The sequence below is a fragment of the Diadema antillarum genome, unplaced genomic scaffold, assembly GCF_040938485.1.
Source record: "Diadema antillarum isolate AM-2024a unplaced genomic scaffold, OU_Dant_1.0 seq00000947_RagTag, whole genome shotgun sequence".
In the NCBI taxonomy this organism is placed as follows: Eukaryota; Metazoa; Echinodermata; class Echinoidea; order Diadematoida; family Diadematidae; genus Diadema; species Diadema antillarum.
Genome location: NW_027271796.1, coordinates 485,057 through 509,542, shown reverse-complemented (window position 1 = coordinate 509,542; position 24,486 = coordinate 485,057). Strand labels below are relative to the sequence as shown.

The 24,486-nt window shown below is 38.7% G+C and overlaps 1 protein-coding gene across 1 annotated transcript in view; it reads right to left on the bottom strand.

Moving 5' to 3' along the window:
- The window catches only part of LOC139741722 (ubiquitin carboxyl-terminal hydrolase 34-like), a 107,726-nt gene that overhangs the window by 72,836 nt on the left and 10,404 nt on the right, over nucleotides 1–24,486 (bottom strand). The window contains exons 2-11 of the mRNA XM_071652308.1: nucleotides 20,573–20,648; nucleotides 15,542–16,112; nucleotides 12,965–13,015; nucleotides 11,026–11,175; nucleotides 7,459–7,526; nucleotides 6,078–6,270; nucleotides 3,990–4,048; nucleotides 3,387–3,465; nucleotides 2,632–2,850; nucleotides 2,034–2,202 (exon numbers count right to left, since the gene is read on the bottom strand). Of these exons, the coding sequence (XP_071508409.1) occupies nucleotides 2,034–2,202; nucleotides 2,632–2,850; nucleotides 3,387–3,465; nucleotides 3,990–4,048; nucleotides 6,078–6,270; nucleotides 7,459–7,526; nucleotides 11,026–11,175; nucleotides 12,965–13,015; nucleotides 15,542–16,112; nucleotides 20,573–20,648 (1,635 nt within the window). The remainder of the gene's footprint in view (nucleotides 1–2,033; nucleotides 2,203–2,631; nucleotides 2,851–3,386; nucleotides 3,466–3,989; nucleotides 4,049–6,077; nucleotides 6,271–7,458; nucleotides 7,527–11,025; nucleotides 11,176–12,964; nucleotides 13,016–15,541; nucleotides 16,113–20,572; nucleotides 20,649–24,486) is intronic.

Genomic DNA, 24,486 nt, shown 5'->3' with positions numbered 1-24,486 from the left:
ATTTGGGGAACTAATGATTTTTACTTGACTTTTGACCCTTTTATAAGTTTATGCATTGAGTAATTTTTCAAGGTATTGAGAAAAGTATAATTTCAGTATCAAATGGGAAAATAGCATTATCTAAACCTGGCCTTTGACCTTTGACCTCACAGTTCCAAAGAGAATCACTGTTAGGTTAAACATGCATAAATATGTAAGTTTCATGATGATACCTTGAGTTACTTTTGAGATATGGAGGAAAAAGTGCAATTCAGCACTTTCACTTGACCTTTGACCTTTTGACCTTTGACCTTTTGGCAAGAAACTTCCCACAAAATATATATTGGGTAATACATGTATACATCAAGTAAAAAAAAAAAAACTTCATTCATTGCATAAATATAAGGAAAGTAGTGATATTTTGAGGAGTTGACCTTGACCTTTGACCCCCCCCCTGACCTTTGACCCATGACCCCCAACTTCCCTAGATAATCACTGCCCATCGGTACAAGCATATATACTAAGTTCCATGAAGATACCTTGAACCATTTGCGAGATATGGAGAAAAACATGAAATTTCAATTCTTTTTTTTTTCCACAAAATAACCTGTGACCTTTGACCTTTGACCCTGTGACCCTAAAATCCACACAAAGTATTATCCCTCAAGGATATACCCTCATACCAAGTTTGATGTAAAACCACCACACGGTTCTTGAGATATCGACAAAAACAAAACGGGACGGACGGACGTACGGACGACCCGAAAACATAATGCCTCCGGCCACTTCGTTGCGGAGGCATAAAAAGTAATTCGTGTAGTACACGTTCAAGACGTCAAAAGAATACCCACTTCACCTTGCGTCTCAATGAAAATGCACAATTTGGTAGTCCATCTATTAATCTTTGTATCTATGTAAATATCTTGACAATTTGTAGCTTAATCCGGTCAGGAACCAGTAAAATATACATCGATGTCAGTGCTGGTCAGCTTGAAACCATGCAATCTCAAGAGTAAGCTCTTTCACTGGACAGCGCTTGCATTCAGCGCTTGCATTACGTCATTACGCTGCTATGGTTTCATGCCACGTGCGTGCATAGCGCATGCTTGCATACAGGCGCGCGTGTAGTTAAAGCCAAGTTCAAGCACTGAATGCAAGCACTGACAAATGAGAGAGCTCTTTTGCGGCACTGTACATTTTGTGTGGAGCATACTTCCTGCTTACAAGTGAATTTTACAGACATTTCAAAACGGAAAAACTAGTATAAATCATGCTTGCATCTCCTTGACTTAAATATATGATGAGCATCTAAGTTTCCTCTCTACGAAAAAGCCAAAATCAGAAACAACAGTTTCTTAATCCGGCCAGGAACCAAAAATGAACTTTAGACGACAAAATCTTCCGTGAAAAGCAGGTAAAATTTACACAAATTCAACTGATTATATCGTCATGATAAGAACCGATATTCTACGCAAATTTGGTATCAAAATAAAGATCAAAGTCTGGAGAACAATTTACCGTGACTTGTAGCCATGATGAATGTATGTACAGGTCGCTACACTGTGAAAACCATAGCCCTGTCAAACTCTCGCAAAATCTCGCACTTAAGAGACACCTTTCGAACGCAAAGATCGTCAACGAGAGTGCTGAATAAATCTTGCTGGATCGGCTCATTAGCATACGTGCTGCGGTCTGACTGTTAATGTATAAAATTTGACTTTTGAGCTCAGGGCTACATGAAATATAACAATGACAAATAATAACTACAGAGTGTATTTCTTTTGAAGGAGAAAAATATGAAATTAGGGCATTTCATGTTCATAAATGTCAAAATGAAAAATGTTTTTGAATGACAACACGGTAAAATGACCTGGAATCTTGTGGTGATGGCCATTCTGGATGACAAATTTTAAACATTTTCTCACTTTGCATTAGCTTGTTTTCAGCCACTTTCTTTTATTTCATCTGTATACACAGTTCTTCAGGAGAGGGTGTTTCCATTAAAGTTAAAGGGAAATGTGCGTTATGCCCTTATGTCAAAGGTGTACACTGACCTCTGCCCTTCTCTAGACTGGACTTGAGGAGAGGGAAGTCTTGGCTGCTAGGAGACATCTGGACCGGAGGTAGCAGCCTGCGAGGATGGGTGGTGGTGGCTGCCATGGTCCGAGTGGATAGGGCGTTGTCCCACACGCACTTGGTGATGACTTGAGACAGGTACAGCGTCTGGGCAAAGCAGAAAACACACATCAGAGTTATGACTTTTGATGAACAAGAAAATCTGATCTATCTCACTGCCATCACACATATCTCACCACCAGCAAAGCAATACACCCAATTGTATCAAGCACCACTTTTTCCCTTTTTCTCCATTCTATTTTTATATATGTCTATATAACTCTTTACATGCATAATCATATTGACATTCCTGGTTTGGTATCAAACAAAATATATCACAAGAAAATGGCATCCACACTGAATGAACATGAAGCTTCACAGTGACAATGTGAGTGCATATTCTCAAACAACTACCTCAAAAAGAAGAGACCCTGACTAACATGATATTTACGTATTGCATTTGATGTTATGTTTTTGTGCACATACTGACACCAAACCAATGCATTCTGTCAGCAACCTCTTCTGGTGGGATCTAACCTGTTCTGTGTGCTCTGAGGGGTGGAGCTTAGCCACTAGTTGCATGAGGTGGAGGAGGGGGCGAGACTCCAGATGTTTGATGAGGTGGGGGAAAAGGTCATGGACGTAGCGACCCGAGTGCTTGAGTTGGGCTGCTGCCCACACGGTATCCAGCTGCTTTAGGGTGAGGGCACCATCACTTGCTAGGAAGTTGAGTATCACCTGACACTGCTTGATGATCTGGAGTAAAGAGAAAGTGACAAATCAAATTACTTCAACAAGCCTCTTTGAACATACACTTTGCACTCAGCAGCTAAATTTCAAAGGCATAATGTCATAACTATCATCTAAGAAAAGAGCAAATTGAATCACAGTTCTTTCACAATTTCTTTTTGCATAAAGAGACCATACCGAAGGAAAATGTGGATTTTTAATCCCCATTTGGATGCTCACATTGTGGACACTGTCTTGTAACAGAGGGACTATTGTTCATTTACAAATTTAACCTTGTTGTCATTATCGAAATTCCTTGAAACCTGGTAAATGTGACACATATTAATTACAAATGGTGCAAAGGCAGGATCCCAAGGACATAGTTCATTGCAAGCAAACTCTTTCTTGGCCTACAAACTTTAAGCTCACAATCCTGAACAAGACAATAAAAATCTGATGAGGCATTTTTTTTTCTCATCTCTTGTCTAATCTGCGTGGAAATATGGAAAAAATAAAACAGGTAAATCATGCTATGGCACTCTAGAATCACTCCAAGTACTCACCTCAACATGCATATTGGGTCCAAATATGTGTTCCACTATTTCCTTTTCTAGTAGCCATTTCGTCAGCTCAGATCCCATACTGTCAAAGAGAGATAGACAATTTGCAGTGTGAAGAGTATCATCTCATTTATTGATAGAGGAATGAAGAAAAAGGTTTGTTTATGTCATATATGCACAATTCACATAATACAGTGACACACTGTAACAATGATAATTAACATCATCAAGTATTTTCAGAAAAAAACTTGCAACATGATTGTAAGTCCCAAAATCATTATCATTCATATGATTGCATAAACTCCATATTTCAAGGTGAAATTGTATTCACGCTACTACAGTCAATGCAATTTCTACCAACAAAATCTTTTCAAAAAAATATGCAATAATGATTCTTCTTTACTTCTTGCTGAAGACTGAATGACTTGTAATTTAGTGATAACTCAAAAGTTTGGCCTAACATAAATAAAGCTACATTGCACGTGTATAGAACACAATGACAGCAATATGTTTAATACCAAGTGAATGTTTGGAAACTGTAACATACATGTAATTATATCCACATGTAAAATGCTGTGTGTTACACACTTTGCCCGTCATACTCACTTTTCATCATCAGTTACTGATTCATTGTGGTACACTTCGTTGAACATGTGGATTTGATTCTATATGAAAACAATTTTATGGCAAAGAAATATCAATGGATACAGTTGACAAATATTAAGCATCATCCAAGAGAAATGTTCATTATTATACTATATTTACAAGACTGTAATAAAGAAAAAAATGATCTCTTTAGCATGGCGATCATCGATATCATGGCATCACCAAAAAAAAATCAAATAAATTCAAGTAAATGTACATAAACAAACAACATGGCAACTTCTAACCAAGTTAACATGAAAATCAGCAACATGAATGCAATGTGATGTTCACACACTGTACATTTTAAAAGTGTGTGTGGGGGGGGGGGTGCAGGGAAGCCTGAGGGCATAATGCTAAAGGCAAATATCTCAACATTGAAGTTATTTCTAATGAAATTTAACACATTACAGTGGAATATCACTCAGTAAAATTCCAAAGGCCAAAGAGTACGTTCATTTATGTGCAAGTACATGTACATCATGTTCGAGGTTCGAGGTAATGAGAGTTTGCTGCTTCTTGCTACATGTCCCTTGCTTTGTGCACAAAATGATTGCAATATCTTCAAAAACTAGAGAGGTGTCTATCCTGTCTTGTCAGATGCACAAGATCATTCTGTTTTGGCAAACCATGAACAAAGTCACATAAAGATGTGTCATATGAGTAATATGTTGTAATTACTATGCAAGCAATGTTGCATTCTGCAATACCAACTGGACATTTTGATTGACTCATTGATGAGAAAATGGTTGTAATGAAGTCAAAATTTGGTATGACTTCACTGAAACTATCATCAAATGATTATTTTTCTCGCCACTGCTTTCATTCAAAATAAGAATGGGAGATTGAAATTTCCTTCAAACGGACCAAAGGAAAAGACACAAATTATATCATCATTTTCGATTGTCACATTTGATACATGCAAAGTCTGTAAAATATTACACAAACTCACTGGGAACAGATCATTTCATGAAGCTTCACTTATCTGTCATGACCATAAGACAGAAGAAAACTTGTAAGAAATGTGTGTTTAACATTGATTCATCAAATCAATATTAGACCAGATCATGGTAATCAAACTGCTGGAACATTTCCTACCAACAAAATTCTTTTTTCTTAAACACTTCTTTTACTATTTGCTGTTGAAATACCTTGTCACATATAATGCAAGTTTTGTTGACAATATCTAGCATCCACACAATCCCTTTAACAATTGACAATCATTCAGCACTTGTGTGCTTTTCACCGTACATTTGTTTTTCTACTTTATTTTTCATTGGGCTACAAGGCCTAACGGGGGGGGGGGGGGGGGGGCTTTTTTGGCCCTCCCTTCAGATCTCGGTCGTGGATCGCACAATCCTCGTGAAAATTTGCACTAAGGTAGAGGCCAATATAATCTACAAGACTGTATAGTTAGATTTTTCAAATTTTAATTTATGTATTTTATATTAATTAATTTATGCTAACTTATGCAAAAATAATTTTTTGCCTATGAATAAAAAAATAAAGCTCCAAGACTTCTAATTTTTGGTGAACATATTCTTTTCAATATCCTCAACAATATATTGAAGCAAAAATTCAGCTTCATAATTATTTCTTATGTATTTTACTGTTTATTGAATTTCTTATGTATTTCCTTGTTTTTTACTTTTTGTTTTTGGTTTTTTTTGCCAAAATTTGTCACAGAAACTTTTTAAAGCATAATCAGGCTAAAATAAATCGTTATCAACCATTGAAAGTAAAAATATTTATTTTTATATGAATTAATTGCAAAAGCACAATTTACATTGGATTTGTACACAAAATCATGTTTTTGAGCAATTTTGGGGTCGACGAATTTTTTTCAAAGGGGCGTGGCTTCAAAACGGTATGCCCGGGAGCTACAAATTTGATCTCAAAAGTTGCGTGATACTTGAAAGAAAAACGTCATAAAATGTCGGGGCGACAGCATCACGTGTTGGCCCCCTGGTGGGAATAGGGTTAAGCAATAAATGCCACTGACAAAAGGAATTAATTTGGGGCAGATACAGCTATGAGACAAGAGTGACCCACCGTGATTTGGCCCAGTCCAGTTAGCCTCATGGTGAGTGTGGCAGAGGTGAAAAACTTGAAGGCCAGCTCCAGGCTGTCCTGATCAAAGCAGAGAGGCCCCTCCACCGGTTCCTTGATGGCACTCCACATCATGTCAGCCATATGCCTCGCTCCGTTCCCCCTTAGCTCCTTGTCTGGCAGCTTACACAGATATCTGTATGTGTGACCACATGGCAAAATTAAATTTGAGGAGTGATAGTTACTGTGTATAAAAGTGCAAAGACAGTCAAATCTGATGGTAAAGTTAAATGTAGATAGGTCCCATTATCAAAAATGCAGGTACAATAAAAAATTAGGTAAATACCGTATGATATCCATGTTTTGGGACAACCTTAGATACATCATGATGCCAATAACCCCAAACTGACAGTTACTGCTTCCGCCAAGGGAGGAGGTTATATTTTCCTTGGCGTTGAATTTGTTTGTTGGTTGGTTTGTGTGTGTGCAAAATAACTCAAAAAGTTGTGAACGGATTTAGATGAAACTTCCAGAAAAGGTTGAGAATGACACAAGGATCAGATGATTAAATCTTAATAGTGATCCAGGAATTTTTATTGATTTTATGAAGGATTTTCAACATTTTTACAGGTAGTATCAACGAATTTGGAAGTTCAAGCTGCCCATTTTTAAGTTCGCATATGCGCACTAAAGTGCATGCTCTAGTTTCTCCTAGGGCAAGGCATGCCGCTTGGCTGGAAGTTGATGATGTAACAACAATAAGCTTGTATATTGGGAAATCGGGCAATTTTCAGCATGCATACGTATGGGTGGAAATCACTGATCTCTACGAAAGAACAAGATCAGTGGTGGAAATAAGCTGCCTGGCAGAGGTCTGCACTCTCAGAGTGCTTCTTTGGTTTCACATATTTTTTTCTCCTTCATATTCTCACAGACCTAACGCAGCTTTTAAGCTGCACATTTCACAGATGGCCAAGTACTATTCAATGTGGCACAAATACATATACAATCCACTTGGCAACAATTTCAAAAGGAGTTAAATGTGCATCCACTCAGTGGTTCAAGATTTTCAAAACAAAACTCTCCTTCAAAGACTTGATGTAATTCACATACAGTCCTCTCTTGGTAGCATTTCACAGTACAGACAAAAGGTATCATCTTGCTACTGGTCAGTACTGCAGTACACAAGTGGCTCCCCTTTCATATTAAATCACAGAGTTATGCTTTGTGTGATGCCATTTATATGTCATGTGACCTATTCTTTACCGGTTTGGAATGTGTTACACCAGAGTATTGAAATCTCTGCATTGTGTTAAAAACTATGATTGATTTGTAACGCATCCTGCAGTGATGCACAACAGACAACATCTTCTCACCAACTCACCGTATTATATGAGTTCTCAGAGGAACAACAAACTGCATGATGGCATGAAGGTGAAGCCACATCCGCAGCTGGAGATGCAAAGAAAGATTATAAAATATGAAGAAGAAGATGCAGAAATATTAGCTACACACCTGAAAACATTTGAGATTCACATATTTTACACACCTGAATGGCGAAAAGAAAACATACAAAAATTCTTAGACATATTTTCTCAGGAGGAAGAGATGTTTGCAGTGAAACCATGCATATGTAGTCCATGACAGGGCTGTTGTTTGGCAATAGATGACTCTAGAAAGAAGAGAGTGAAGGAGGGAAGCGACATAGAGAGAGTGTAAGGAAGGCAAATAGTGATAGTCAAGGGGCAGCTGTGAGCTAGAAGTTGAGGTTACACCAATGATGATGGGAAAACAAAAGACAAGAGACAGTTGTACGAAAGATTAGAGTGAAATCAACAGTTCGAAGTCAGTGGGAGGAGAAAAACTAACCTGAAAAGTGGGAGGAGAAAGTTGGAAAATCATGGAGATATGAGAGAGAAGTGATGAAGATGTGAAATTCCGAACAATGTATCGTGAAACAAGCAAGAGAAAGAGAAGAGAAAATTATGTCAGTAAGCGATGGAGAACGTGGACTATAAAATGCATCATCAGAAACTATGAAAAGTAAGAAGAGGGGGAGGGGTGGATCCTAAGAAGGACTCATGTGGGAAAGAGTTGTGGAAAAGACAAAAATAAATTAAAAGTATAGTCCTGAAAAGGATTCCTGCAGAAGAGGGAATGTGGAAGAGAAGAGAATAAAGTAAAAATGTAGTTCTGAATGGGAGAGAAGAACTGAAAAATTCATCCACTGGTGATGTGGTTCTGAAAAGGACTGTTGGGTTGTGAGGAAAGTGGGAATAGAAAGAGGAAAGAGAGAGGTAAGTCGAAGAGAAGTGAGACTAAGAAAAAGAAGTAATGGGTCGTGCAAACAACTATGCAAAAGCGCTAGAAATCTTATAATCATGAAGGATAACCAATCTATTTCAAGTAATTGACATTTTGGGCAGAATGGCTGTCCTTCGCCAGAAGTAAGGTGTAACCTAAGAGGAGGCAAGGTATGTATGGAAGGTGCAAACTTGGAAGGAGACCACTGGCCACAGCAGGCGAGGCAACTGATATTGGAGTGTGTGGTGGTGCATTGTGATTGTTGATGAGATCCTGATGGTTCATTGTTGTTGGGGCCATTGATTGTGGAATAGATCTGGGAGTGCGTCCGTGAAGAGTATTTCAGGTGCTGGTGGGATGTGGGCGGAATATTGAACCAGGAGTAGATCTGCATCTGCCCCAGTTACCAAGAGTCCCCACAAGGTTCCCCTTGCTACGAAACAGCCAAACATCTCTTATACATCCTACAGCCAGTAGTTGGCAACATAAAACATGACATCCACAATTCCAAACATTTCATTGTCAGACTCTCTAATGCCACCATCAACCCTACAGACACTCTGGTCAGCTTTACTATCAAATCACTCTTCACCAGCAACGAAGCTTGCAACACCATCTCAAACGTCTCATCAATGGTGCGACTCTTTTATCCAGAACCTAGCTCACACTACAACAGGTACAAGACCTCCTCCTCACATATCTCAATTCTACCTCCTCCTGATGGAGCCTGCAACACCATCAAATGTCTCATCAATGATGTGACTCTTTCATCCAGAACCTAACTCACACCACAACAGATACATGACCACCTCCTCACATGTTTCAATTCTACATCCTCCTGACGGAGAGATACACATTACAAACAACAAGGCGCAGCCATGGGCTTTAACCTCTCACCAAACATGTGCCAAAAATATACCTGGAGCACTTCAAAACCCATACACTAGCCAAAGCACAATACAAACCCTCACCTGAGCTCTAGTATGTGGATGACATTTTCATCATGTGCAATCACATCATCAGTGACTTCAATCAACAATTACCCAGAACACAAGATCAACACATGAATTCCCTCTACAAACCAAACATCTATAGCCCATTACAATGATAACTCTTCCCTACCTTGGTGCCTCCTTTCAAACAATACAGCACATCTTTAAGTCTGCAAACACCCAAGTCTATCACATCTACTGACAAACTTAACAAAACACTGCATTCACAGAAAGACACAAACCCCAAACACAACAACCAGGTGTCTACCAAATCATTTGCTGATGTGGGAAAGTATTCGACAGATCAGAGAAGCCATAGAAATTCATACACACTATGTAGCTACACAAGAAACTGGACTTCACATTATTATATCTATATCTGGCTTCCTTTCATCAATAAACCATCCAACAATATCACTCTCTCTCAACAGAACATTCCTCCCCCACATTCTGCTTCTCATATCCCAACATCCACTTTCCCATCGCAGCAAAAAGCATCTTGCCCTTGCCAACCACAAGCAACTACATCCACTGCTGGTTCCAGAAGACACCCCCACCAACACAATCACCCACAGCACCCACATCCCCATCTTCTCCTGGTTCTGCATTCTGCCCACGTCACATCAACACCTGACCTAATCCTCCCCATGCACTCCCTATCTATTCAACAATCAATGCTCCCTAACAACAATGAAACATCTGGATCACTTATTTCTTCACATCTTCATTTCTCTTCATCATTTCTCTCTCTCATCTCTATGATTTTCCAACCTTCTCCTTCTCCCTCTCCTCCCTCCCTTTCTGATTCATCTTTCTCCGACTTCGGAACCCTTACCTGATTCTCACTCTAACCCTCTTTACAACTGTCCCTGTCTCCTATTCTCCCTTCTCCATTAGTGCTAGCTGAACTTCCAGCTCACCGCTGCCCTTAGACTGTCACTATTTGCCTTCCTTACACTCTCCCTATGTGGCTTCCCTTCACTCTCTTCTTTCTAGAGTCTTCTATTGCCAAACAACAGACTACGTAAACATGATTTTGCCACAAACCTCTCTTCCTCGTGTACAGCCCCATGCAAACTTTAAAACACATATTTTTGTTGTTGTTGTTGTTGTTATCAAAGCTACTGGCTTCATTGCAAAGCCTTTGCACATCAAATCAATCCAACATCTTATACTATCATTCACAATCTCTCACAATATTTGCTACCATATTCTCTGCAGACCTTATTCACTATGACAGCACTGTAGACCTGTTTTAGCAGGACGGTGCATAGTAAGACAGAAAAATTGTGACTCATTGATGAGTCATAAAACTGCCAGGTTTTAAAGGAAACACCACAGCACATGATATCTATAATACCTTATTCTAAATTCGTAGCAACTACTTCCCACTAGATAATAACAAAAGACAGGACCATCAAATCAGACATGAAAAACATCAAGATTAAAACTTGATATCTTTGTAATTTCTCAATTGCTTGAAAACAATCTAATACCAATTCATAGTTTTGAAAAGCTAAACTGGAAGAATAATTCTTTAAAAAGTCATGTTGACAGCCATAAGGAGCAAAACTAATCAAGCAAGTTAGAGCACTGATCGTACGCATATCTAACTGAAAAGAAAAAGAATAAAGAATCTGACAAAAGACACTCACATTGGTGACAACAGTAAACATGGCATGCGCAGACGAGAAAGGCAGACTCTGCGGGGTGGAGCGCTGGAAACATTGCCTCATCACCACTAAGCCGTTGCTGTCACAAAAGAAGCATACGTTTCTCAGCAGGTGCAGACTTACATCCAGGTCCTGTGAGGAAGACAAGAGGACTGGCCTCCAGTTAATGCATCTCTACACACATGTCACTTATTTACTTTTCAATCTTTCTAAAGGCATTTCAAAGAGAGATATGGGCCCTGTTGCGTAAAAGCTGAGATCAAACAAAAGTCAGAAAATTAAACATAAGTCGGCAAATACTAAATTCTGATTGGCTGATTACAGGCTTATGTTTGATTGCATCTTTTAATGCAACAGGGCCCAAATATCTGTAAATGAACTTCATACAAAAGCATATTCTACATTATGAATATGTACGTTATTCACTTATTCATTTACTTATTCATCTATATTGACATTTATTGGTTGGTCAAGGTATATTCATTTTTCAGGTACATTTTTACAGTAATAATGGTAGAAAAAAAAGCTGCTTAAAACTGCTTATCCAATAGTGGCAAGCCAATTGAGTAAAATGGGAGTCAAAAAGGGACCTGAGCTTTCGATCCTAGCAGAATTTTCGTCAGAGGCAAAATGACAAACAGGCAGAGAAAGCAATCACATAATAATAATAATGACTACACATAACAAGAACAGTCAGGGGAGGGCTAGGGACACAGAACAAAGAAAACAAAAGGGATAGGTTGGAAGTCACGGGCAAGGAGCCAGACAAGTAAGGGAGGGGATTACAACAGGAGGGTGGACAGACAAAAAGCAGAGGAGGGTCAGTGATGATCCCAATGATCATGGGGGCAAACCTGTGAAGGGTAAGGATGAATAGGGAGGAAACATCAAACAAGATAAGGAACAGAGGGACAAAGAATAGCATAGAGTGAAATAGCATTTGTTGGTTGACTCTCACTTTCAATTTGTTGTCTCTTCTTGTGACACCAAGTTAGGGCTCACTGCTTGTTCAGCACCCCCTCCCCATGCTGTTGCTATTTCACTCCTTTCCTATTTGTCCATCTGTTGTTCTTTATCTTGTTTAATGTTGCCTCCATATTCATGCTTATCTTTCACAGGTTGCCCCCCCCCCCCCCCCTCATGATCCTTGAGATCATCACTGACCCTCCTCTGCCTTTTGTCTGTCTACCCTCCTGCTTTAATCCCCTCCCTTTAATACTTGTTGGGCTCCTTGCCCATGACTTCCAACCCTCCCCTTTTATTTTCTTTGTTATGTGTCCCTCGCCCTCCTCGGACAGTTCTTGTTGTGTGTAGTCCTGATGTGATTGCTTTCCCTGCCTGTTTGTCATTTTGCCTCTGACAAAGATTCTGCTGGGATCGAAAGCTCGGGCCCCTTTTGACTCCAGTATTAACAATTATCACAAACACAAAGAAGAATGGGATATATATAGCATCTACATGGGGACTGTATTGTTTTCTAGACACATCACAATAAACACAATATCAGGTATTTGCCTTCTCATTATGACAGATCTGGAGCATATTCTGAACAAAGATTTTCAACTACTTTGCTCATATGGTAAATTTAAATAATTGTGGTTGCTATGGCAGCAGCTAAGAAAGAATTGATCAGCCTTGAGCAGTTACATTGTTGCTGTACTGTATTAGTTGCAGTTATTGCAACAAACTTCTCTTTGCAAAAGGTCTCATGAAATTAAACTTGTGAGAAATTCATACAATTCATCTCCTTGATCCAATCATACATTTGGTCATCGACAGGGGCAATGCATACCAAAACATGCAAGTGATGATTACTTTAAAGAAAAGACAATTAACCAGTCATTACTTCAAACCAGTGAATTGTACAGGTTAGGCGTATGACTTCATTTAACAGCTCTGTGATTTCTGTGATTTTACTTACATTTGTGTCACAGTAGTTCCCAAGTGCTTCCGATTCTTGTGATGACAATTCCTAATTGAAATCAAGAACAGACAGAGTGATCCTAAATCTTCAATCTGCCATCATAATCTACTTGTACATAGTTTGTCCACCATGACAAACAGGCACATTTCAGGTATCATAACTGTATTACATCACAAAAGAATATATGGTATTTTTACCTCAAATATCATACCTTCACAGGCCTCGAATTAACCGACGGCCACCAACGGCCATGGCCGTCGGTGCCCCTCTCGTTGGCTGCGATGCCTTTTTTTCCTTGATCAAAGTTACGGCCAAAAAAAATGTGCCCTTTTTCTTGTGGCCGTGGTGCCCTTTTAGAATGAAAGTTATTATTCATGACGTATAATATGCCCTTTCTCAAAGTCTACACTTTAATAAGGTTGAACAACTTTCCTGATCTCAAATATCATACCTTCAGTTCACTCGCGTCCCAATATATCTGATTCAAACTCAAAGTATCTTTCCGAGATACAAGACAACGTGTAGAAGTCTACGTACATGTACGCCCGCCCGACCGGCTTTTACCGTCCTGACTGCCTCCGCAGCGCAGCGGCCATAGAGTTACTAGCTAGGCAGTGGCGGGCCGGAGCAAGTGGTCGCAAGCCATGCTAAAAAATGCCAGGCCTGTCGGACGGCTGCAAGCATTGCCATCTCTCTCGCTCTGCATTCATGCCCGCATGCTCAAAGCAAAATGGCGCCGAAGTGCTCCAAAGCGTGCGTGCGTGCGCTGCTGGAGTGTAGCAGCACGGTCGATAGCATACAGCTCTATGGGGCATTCACATCACGTATAAACACCCAACATGCCCTTTCCAATGTGGCCTTGGTGCCCCTCTGACTGACCTAAGTGCTCTTTATTGGCTGGCCTCTTTAAAAAAGTGCCCTTTTCTTAATGGCCTTGCCCCTCCAAAATCCTATTTCAAGGCCTGCACATACAACATTTTGTATATCAAGGGTAAAGACCAATAGAGCACTACTATCAATTCTTTGGGACAATAAATATGCTGCAATGCAGGATCATAGTGAAATAAAGTTTTCACAATCTCAATATGTGTCATCAAGCACAGATATCAATATGGGCATACTGAATGCTCCAAAATGAAATCAACACTGATTTCACTACTTCTCATGATCTGGTAGGTAACATTATCATCTAAATATAAAAGCTATTAAGACATATCCTGAGTAAGTCTTTTAAAGGACAAGTTCACCTTCATAAACATAAGAATTGAGAGAATGTAGCAATATTAGTAGAACATATCATTGAAAGTTTGAGGAAAATCGGACAATCCGTTCAAAAGTTATGAATTTTTGAAGTTTTTGTGCAGTAACCGCTGGATGAGAAGACTACTGCAATGTGTGAATAACTTAGATGTCACATGCGTACAACAATATAAGGAAAATATAAAGAGAATTTCACAAAATTTCATCTTTTGAAAAAAGTACACATTCCCCCGACTCGTTATCGACAAATGTTATGGGTAATATTATTCCCCCTGCCTTTAGAAAGAGGCAAGTCAAGTGCTCTTTTATTATGCGAAAAGAGTGAAAATATGTTGAATTTTCTTTACATTTTCTTTATACTGTTGTACGCATATGACTCACAAGCTGTAGTAGTCTCCTCATCCAGCGGTTCCAACACAAAATTTTTAAAAATTCATAACTTTTGCATCGATTGTCCAATTTTCCTCAAACTTTTACTGATGTGTTTTACTAATATTGTTGCATTCTCTCAATCCTTATGTTTATGAAGGTGAACTTGTCCTTTAATGAATTCTTTTAAAGTGTGCATTGGAATCTTATAAAAATTCAGTATCAAATCTAGCAAGAAATCAGTTTTTCTGCTCTTCACTTTCATTTGTCTGCCTATCACTTAAAGCTACAAATATCCTTTGCCATGCAACGGAAGTGCATCCCCAGGTTGGCAAACTACAGCCGTTAAAAGTATATTATGATGGACCTGTACACACACACACACACACACACATAGAAAAAAGTCAAGTGGACAGTACAGTGTATACAAGTCAGCAACCTAAATATGACCTTTGATCCTAGAAAAGACTTGAAACACTAAGGGCAGCATCACCAAAAAAACAAAACAAAACAAAACACACACAAAAAAAAACACTAGGAGTCTATGTATTGAACACCTGACTACTAAATTTCAGCATTTTAGCATCACCAGAAACAATAGAGGTCTAAATTTAAGCATGATGCACCTTCATACATGTTATGAAGAAAACCTACCCAGAAATGGGCATGGTAGAGAAGATATATAAAAAATATATTTACAAATGGTGGCTGCCTCTGCCCATGTAAAAGGCAGAACATTAAGTGCAGCATCACCAAAAATAATAGGAGTTCAGATTGATGTGACTATGCTAAACCTCTGTACAAAACTTGATGTGATGTGGCCGTGGCGTATAACACTGCTGAATCCAAAATATCCTCCAGTACATGTACCAGGGCATACAATAAAGCATCATGTGTCTGAACATGACCATAATCACATTTGCAACTTGAGACCTTCACACTTACATCTGTGACACCGTGATAGTACTGTTTATGTGCTGAATACAGTGGGAACGTCATGTGAAAAACTTTGGCAACCAGAAGCAGCAATCGCTCCTTCTCCTCCTGTGTCCAATAGTCCTCCTCTGCTGTGGGCGGGGTCTCCCCACCCTTTTTCTCTGCCCTCTTCTCGGATCCACTGCTGTCATCACTCTCATCTCCTTCCTTCTCCTGTGCAGACGCTGTTTTCTTGCTTTCAGCCGATGAACATGTAGACTCTGTTCCTTCCATTTTGGCATCACTTTGGCTTTTGTTGTCTTTCCTCGATGTGCTTGACACAAGTTCCTTTGATTCAGTACTTCTACCATCAGACACACTCTCTTCCTTGGATTCCTTGTCATCCTTGGAGGAAGATGTGGTGATCTCTTTGTCATTGGTTTTATCATTCCCATCTCGCCGTTTCTCCTTCTCAGCCTCTTCTCTTTCTCTTGCTTGGTGCCATGAGGATATGATGTTGATGGCAAGGCGCAGGACTAGCTGAACAAGACTATTCAGCTGCTCAAAGTTTTTGTATTCCTTGAACACACAATTGCACTGCCTGTGAATGTCAATAGATGGAGAGAAAGAGAGAGAAAAGATATTAAAGGACAAGTTCACCTTCATAAACATAAGGATTGAGAGAATGTAGCAATATTAGTAGAACACATCATTGAAAGTTTGAGGAAAATCAGACAATCCGTTCAAAAGTTATGATTTTTTGAAGTTTTTGTGCAGTACCCGCTGGATGAGAAGACTACTGCAGTGTATGAATAACTTAGATGTCACATGCGTACAACAATATAAGGAAAATATAAAGAGAATTTCACAAAATTCCATCTTTTGAAAAAAGTACACATTCCCCTGACTCGTTACCGATACATGTTATGAGTAATATTATTCCCCCTGCCCTTAGAAAGAGGCAAGTCAATTGCTCTTTTATTATGCGAAAAAAGTGAAAATATGTTGAATTTTCTTTTATATTTTCTTTATACTGTTGTACGCATATGACTCACAAGCTGTAGTAGTCTCCTCATCCAGCGGTTCCAACACAAAAATTTAAAAAATTCATAACTTTTGCATCGATTGTCCAATTTTCCTCAAACTTTCACTGATGTGTTCTACTAATATTGTTGCATTTTCTCAATCCTTATGTTTATGAAGGTGAACTTGTCCTTTAAGAACAAGGAATATCAAAAAGTGATGGAAGCAAATGTCATTCAAGTGGGCTATCTATTGCAATCTCATGTACTTTAAAGACACAAAATTTAAAATGTTAAGTTTATCTTGCATTAGTCAATATCTGTATCCAGCATGAACAAAATTTGATCTATGCTCTGAAAGTCTTCTTTACTATGATCTCGATTGTTGGTGATCTATGCTCTGAAAGTCTTCTTTACTATGATCTCGATTGTTGGTTTATTTTCAATTTTATTTCCGCAATTGATGCCTTTCATGGTCTGAGACAGTTCACTCTGCAAAGGTCTTACAGCACACATCATGACTGCCATGATGATCTCTGACATGACATATTTTGTACATACCTATGTACGAAGCATGTCCTGCATATGATGTACTATCTTTACTACAATTGTAGGTCGTCAAGTGCAAAGTTTCCTGCTGCTTCAGAACCTAGAGGGATGTCTATTCCCCACCCCACCCCCCACACAAAGTAATGTATACCAAAGTTGGTCAAGCAACAAGACCTCTGATAGAAAGTTAGACTTGTACATCTATACTAGTGGGAAGCCATTATGTGTACCATGTTTCATCAACATTGCTGAAAAAAGAGGGTAGTTCACACCACATGATTTTTGCAAGAGACTAATGGACCAATTGACCTCAGACCAACTATGGGTACACCGAAATAGTACATTCCTTTCATATTTTGCATGGTGCAGGAATTACAAGACAGTCCTTGCCAATTGCATAATTTCTATCTACTTCCACAATGAAACAAAAGCTCAATGGGGGGGGGGGGGGGGGGGGGGTCCGCCCCCCCCCCCCTCCCTCCGACACATACAGTTGACCATGGAAAGGGGAAACATGTACTGCTTGACTGCTTTCACACAGGTGTTTAACAACTCGGAGAATTGTGGAAGGAATGGGTTAAATTAAAACTCCTGTTATTTTATGAAGTTCCTGGGACCGGTATGATTTCTTTTCTTATATTGAAATTTTGTTATAGCCCAGTTCAGTAAAGTGTGTATTTTAAAAAGATAAGTAATCATTCCTGTTTGCGACAGAGTGCCTATTTGAAGCAGGGGCCATAACTATGTTTATTTGTTGATGAAAAGACCCAATCAGGTGTGAGAGTATCCTAACTTCCTAAAACATTTACATGTAACTCCTGCTTTTGTTCTTAAGTGGGATTAAGCACACTAGACACTCTTTAAATGTTTTATTGATGACTGAAACTGCAAACAGAGACAATTACTCTTGATGATAATTTTGGAACTTGACTTTTTACTTTGTTGCCATGAGAATTTTGTTATAACCGTATTTGTCATAACGGGAGTACACTGCACCCATACTATTTCAGCAAGGAGAGTCAAGGTACATGTAGTTCACTACATGTGAATAAGACTATGATTTTATAGTCTCACTAAGTCACTAGACTTCCAATATTCTCTTGACATGCTGTGTACTTATGTACACAACATTAAAACAGATACCCCAAAACTACCAGGTATACATTTTGCACACTCCTGTTCGAGTGTCTATTCAAATATGTTTAAAATACAGAAATTTTGTCTTCTGCAACATCCTGCTGTCTGGCACTCTATGCTCTTTTGTTCTGCTCTGTTCATGTACAAAATCCACAGTAGATTTCTAGTTTCCAAACACATACAAAGAAGAAATGTTTCACTTTTTAGATGATATGGTAGCACTTCACTACACAATCATCACTTAATAACTGGTTTTCACAGTTTCTCAGCAATGTACGATGTATCTATTCATTTAGTTTGCATATAATCAGTAAGTCTTGTCATATACTGACTCATCTCTATTTTTCTTCCAATAATTGCTCAGACACATTGTAGATGTACTTATACATGCTCTATTATTGCTAAGTAATGGTAGGCAAAACAAATCGATGCGAGTGATTATCTCATTCGATTATATCTCATTCGACTCTCATAGTACATTGTAGGTTTCTGACGATTTTCTACTTGTTTGTGCTGTAATTCCATGTAAAGTTGTGTGTCTCCCAATGAGTGTTTAGGCTTGTTTTTGTATTTTAAAGGGATGGTACAGTATTGGTGGAGATGAGAATTTGGCTTTTAACTTTTTGCGAGATACTATTTAAAGAAAACACTTATGAAATATTACAGAGCATACCATTCTATGAGGAATTCAAAGTTTATTTGATGAAAATCAGGTTTGGAATAACTGAAACATCAAAAAACAAAGTATAACAAAGCGATCGTAAAAAAGTGTGGGTCCCACACGTTATTAGAATCGCACCGTTTTGGATATCTCAGCCATTTCAAAACCAATTTTCATCAAATAGACGTTGAATTCCTCATGGAATTACATGCTCTTTCATATTTCATAAGAGGTTTCTCATTATCTCACCAAAAAATTGAAATTAGGTCTCAACCAGAACTATACGATCCCTTTAATGTTGTTAACTAAACATGGGTTTTTTTCCATGAATTGTGATCCACTTCAAGTACAGTAATATTGATTGAATAGTACATGGAAATACAAGCTCTTAGTCTGTGTGTGTCATTGCGTTTAAATCATGGATCATGGCTGTTTCACTAAGCAATGTTCAGTGTAGACAGCGGAGCCATAACCGCTAACACAACTAGCCAGTTCTAACAGTCTTCCTGTGATCACTTCAGCCAATCTGAACTTTGTTTTCATGATTAATATCAAAGAAAGAGGGGAGTCAAGTGTCCTTTTTATGCAAGAAAAGTGAAAATATGTTGAATTTTCTTTATATTTTCCTTATATATCATTCTATGCATGTGACATCATACACTGTAGTACACACGTAGTCCTCTTATCCACCAGTGTTTGCAAAGATACTTTAAAAATTCATAACTTTTGAAACGCTTGTCCGATTTTCACAAAACTTTCACTGATGTGTTCTACTAATATTGATGCATTCACTCAATCCACATATGAAGGTTGACTTGTCCTTTAACTTATGTAGAGTTCACTGCAGTTCAGTATGTCCAGAATACTACCACCCCTATAGCAGACATACCAAGTCTCAAGTATAAGGCATGAGACTCATTCCTCAGGGGTCGTTTTCAAGCTCAAACGCCTGACAAGATTTTTCTCACGCCTCACAGAAAAACAAATGAACCCAAAACGTGAATTTCCAACCACCAAACAAGCCACACACTGGGAATTTTTTCTTTTCTTTTAAATCAGAATAAGTCAAAATATTACATTAATGTACACTATACACACCAGATTGCATGATTTACAGTTTAAAAATGGTATACAATTGCTCCATTGGGAGGGGAGGCACCCCATCCCCTCTCACGGCCCCATCACTTTTTAATACTCCCTCAAGTGCCACAGTCGCAAAATCTCACACCTAGCTGCTCTCTGACCTAGGCATCTCTGCTGTTGCTGCTGTTGGTGGTTTAAATGCAATATTCACAATAACAAAGAACATCCATATAATTATTGAATCTTATTTGAAAAGTACATGCACATACATGTGCGTGAAAGTGCTACTGACAATTATCTGCCAGAGAAAAAAGGCCAAGATTGTGCAAGCCTGAATGTCACACGACAACATCACAGCCATAAGATACCATGTATAAGGCATTTCTAACATTTCCTTTAATCAAAGGAACAACAATTTGCTATACATTTGACTTTTCTTTTTGATGCATGTTCAGTACATGTGTGAGCTGCACACCAATAGATATTGCACAGTGAAGTACATGTATCATTCCACTTTATGAATCAACCTCTATCAACATGAATGAACAGAGGATAGTGTATTGTAGATGATAATGAAGTGTTTGATGCACATTGTAACACTGTACATACCTGTGAAGGAAGGCCTGTGTGTAGTTGTACAGGATCCATACATGTTCTTTCTGTAAATCAATCTTTTCTTGAGTACCTGGTTGGGGCAAAAAAATGATACTACAGCATGAAAATTGGAGTATGCTGGGTTCTTTCGATACTGGAAAAACTGCAGATTAAAAAGCAAAGCTATGAATTATTAAAACACTTTGTTCATAATCATATACGATAGGACCTTGATTATCCGGCTTTCAATTATGTGGATTCTCTGTTATCCGGATGTCGATGTTATCCGGATGTCGACTGGCTGACTTTTTAAAAAATGTTTTCATGTATTTTCAGTGCAAATCTCACTCAAAACAAACACACGCTCAACCATTATTGTGCAAATATACGACAGGACATATTCCAATCATTGTAGCGGACTATAACTTTGAAGTCAGTTTGTCAGACCATGTCAACGACTGGTGCCACGCTGTCACTGGCACTGAATGCACTGGAGTGGTTATAGGACAATGCAGTAGTATTCGACAAGTGGCTTAGTGATCTCGTTATTGGTCAATATCAATCAGACAAACAATACATGAAGGGATATTTTACTAATTTCTTATCTTATTTCCATATCAATTTATGATGTATGAAAAAGGCAATGCCATACTGATAATCATGCTGTTAGTCAATTGGTAATAACATGTGCCACATGTGTATACCCCTAGCATGATATGTTAGAAAGTGTTGTATTTAAGCGTATCTCTCTTATCCAGCCAAATCAATAATGCGGATGTCCACCAGTCCCGACGTGGCCGGATAATCGAGGTCCTACTGTAGTATATACTGTATAAATCATAGCAAATATGGAATGTGAAGGACCAATATTGGTGTTGAAAAATGCTCTTTACAATGTACAACATGTGTACATTGTATACCGGTACACAGTGTCTGTCAATAAAGGCACACTGCAGTTCCTTTAGTTAGCTACAATTCAGTTTTCTCCATCGCATACTGTAATAGTGTATGCACCGAATATTTCGCGAAGTTTTTATTTTCGCAAATTTCGCAAGTCAGATGCTATTCGCGAAATTAAAGACACACAAAAATATTGACTCTGATTCTGATGTGAATGTGACGTGCGCGTGTACATTTCTCTGTTCAGTACAGGACTCCAAAATCGCGAATTCAACCACTTGCAAAATCGTCGGGAATTCCTGATTTATGAAAATTTAGACTCTCGAAATATATGGCGTATACAGTAATCAAACTTATTGTAAAAAGTCAAATGATGCAGCGCTATCTACCAGTAATTTCCAAAGCACTGTGTTGACAAAGCTGTGCTGGTGCACAGCGCAAGCTGTATATTCTAGATTGTACACAAAGAACATGGAACACTACATGTACAATGTATCTCTATCTCCAAACTACCATAGTGTTGTCAATTTTCTCAGCAACTGTTACATGCTGAGAAAAGAAATATCAAGCTTTTAGCTCTGAAAATGCATTTCTATTGTGAAGTGACAATGTTTTAATCATGATGAGAAGGGACAAATTAGATCCCATTATGGCATACAATGTATACGCTCTAACCGCACCTGCTGACAGTAACTCAGCATTACCGGAAGTGCACATGTGAATACTTGTACCGAAAGTGTAACCCTGCTTGACCTACATGCGTGTTGTGCATGGTTGCATAAAGCACTTACAATTTGTAATACACTTGATCAAACGGCTGGCAAAGAAATGTTTTTATATTTAGGGCCTATATGCAACAGGGAGAATTGGTCAACAATGAGACAATCCTCATGTGGCGGAAGCATAAGAATTCCTGTTTTGCTTCATATCACATTTCACACACATAAAAAAATCCATTTGTGTTAAAAATGCAGAGCTTCTCTGAATCTATTGTTGTGACAATAGATTCAGTGACAATTGTGACATTAAAACATGATGCTATCAGTTATGGAATTGAATCTTAAAAATTCAAGTGCATACTCAAGTTCATGCTCTTTACTGATTTTAACAGACACAGTTGCACAAAGCGCAGGTGTAACAATGTATGTTGCGATTTGTAGACATCTTGTACATACATGTACACTACTTGTATCCTCATAAAGAAGTTTCTTTTCTCTGAGCAAAGGCTGTGTTGCACAAATGCACAAATGCACCCATTCTATGATGAGACACAAATTGTATTGGTAATCACACACACACAAACACACACACATATAATGCATATATGGCCACACATCAATAAACATGTGCACACATACAGTACATTGTACATTCGTGTACACACATGCACGCAAACAAAATGCACAAGTGCGTGAGTGCACACACACAGGCAAACACAAACACACACACCATACACTGTATGTCATCACATGCTCAGCAGGGGACATCTCGTGGGATTCATGTTCAGCCATACACACCCCATTTGTGAAATGACTAGTACAAGGGTACCCTCTTCTCATTCCACTGAGAACCCAGGAAGGCTGAATGCATCAGTGATGGATGCATGGTCCATGACTGCTGCAGACACACTGAACTTCAAATGCACCTTGTTCCAGCCTGCATGTGCACTGTGGAAAATGCTCATTTATTTGTTGCCATTCACACTGCAGCACATCACTAAGCAATGAACATTCACATTGTTATCACATCTCTTCCTACATCCCTCTCACTTGTTGGGGCTTACTGAAAACCCAGGAACACTACTGCGGCATGAAACTTTTGTGAATTGGAGCCAAAGGCCTTTTTCCACAGCATGAAACTCTGGCATTCAATACACTATGTAGACAAACACTTTTTACTTTTGTGAATCTTGTCTTTTTGGGAAAATCGAGAAAGTTTCTGGTTTTACAGTTCCCTCTTTGCAATCCATCGCAATGTCCACCAAAGTCCATCGAAAGATGCTACCTGATATCAAGTCCATGCCACATATTTTCACCTACAATGTAATTTGGTGAGAGTGTGATGGCAATATATGACATTAGCTTCCTTTTTCATAGAGATTTTCATTGAATTTCTCATATATTTTTCTAGTGCTGTGTGACAAATCATTTGTGACCGGCGACAACGGTTTCAGGCAAAAGGCAGAAACTGTGAAAATTCATTTTTTTCATTGAATCACAATGCCCATTTCCTAAGCTTTACATTGATATAACAAACTTGTACTCTCCGGCACCATAAGCGGTCATATAAAGTGAAATATGATGCACTTTTTGAATTGTTAGCTTGACAAAATTGCGAGAAACCGGGCTTTGAAGATTCACCTCTTGCTCGAAGACAATGCTGAGGGGCGATGCGAGGTGAGAATCACCCATCCGTACGATGGTGCCAATCGAGATTAAGCTCCGCCTCTAGCAACCACAACAGCTTCTGATTGGCTCTCTGAGAGAGCCAAATTTCCCGGGCAGCTTCCTCAGAACTCAGCGTATTGAGCCGAATACATAATGCGTTTTGTTCAGGTTTGTTTACCAATACGTCTTTCAAGATGGCGGTTACGATTATTGCAAGCTTGCTGGTTACGTGTGTATGCTGCACGTATTACCCAATGGCATCCTCACGCTACGCCTGTGTGTACACGTCACAGGAGCGGGTGGCGCATTATTTTGTATGCATCTTTTCAAATCACGGTATATAAACAAACTAGAAATGTCGCTATGGCGACTGGTATGCCTCCGCCATAATGCATGACTCTCCTAATAGGTCTATAGTACATGTGGACAATGTGTGATTACATTTTCACAAAATTGGCAAAATATTAAAATGACATGTTTGTCACAAATGTATTGAATGTTTACCTTCCTTGACCTATGTTTAATTGGATGAATAGGAGAGCATGTATTTGAGGATTTAAGAACTTTAACTTGACTTTGACCATTTCATAAGTTTATACACTGAGTAATTTTCAAGGTATGGAGAAAAACCGCAATTTCTAT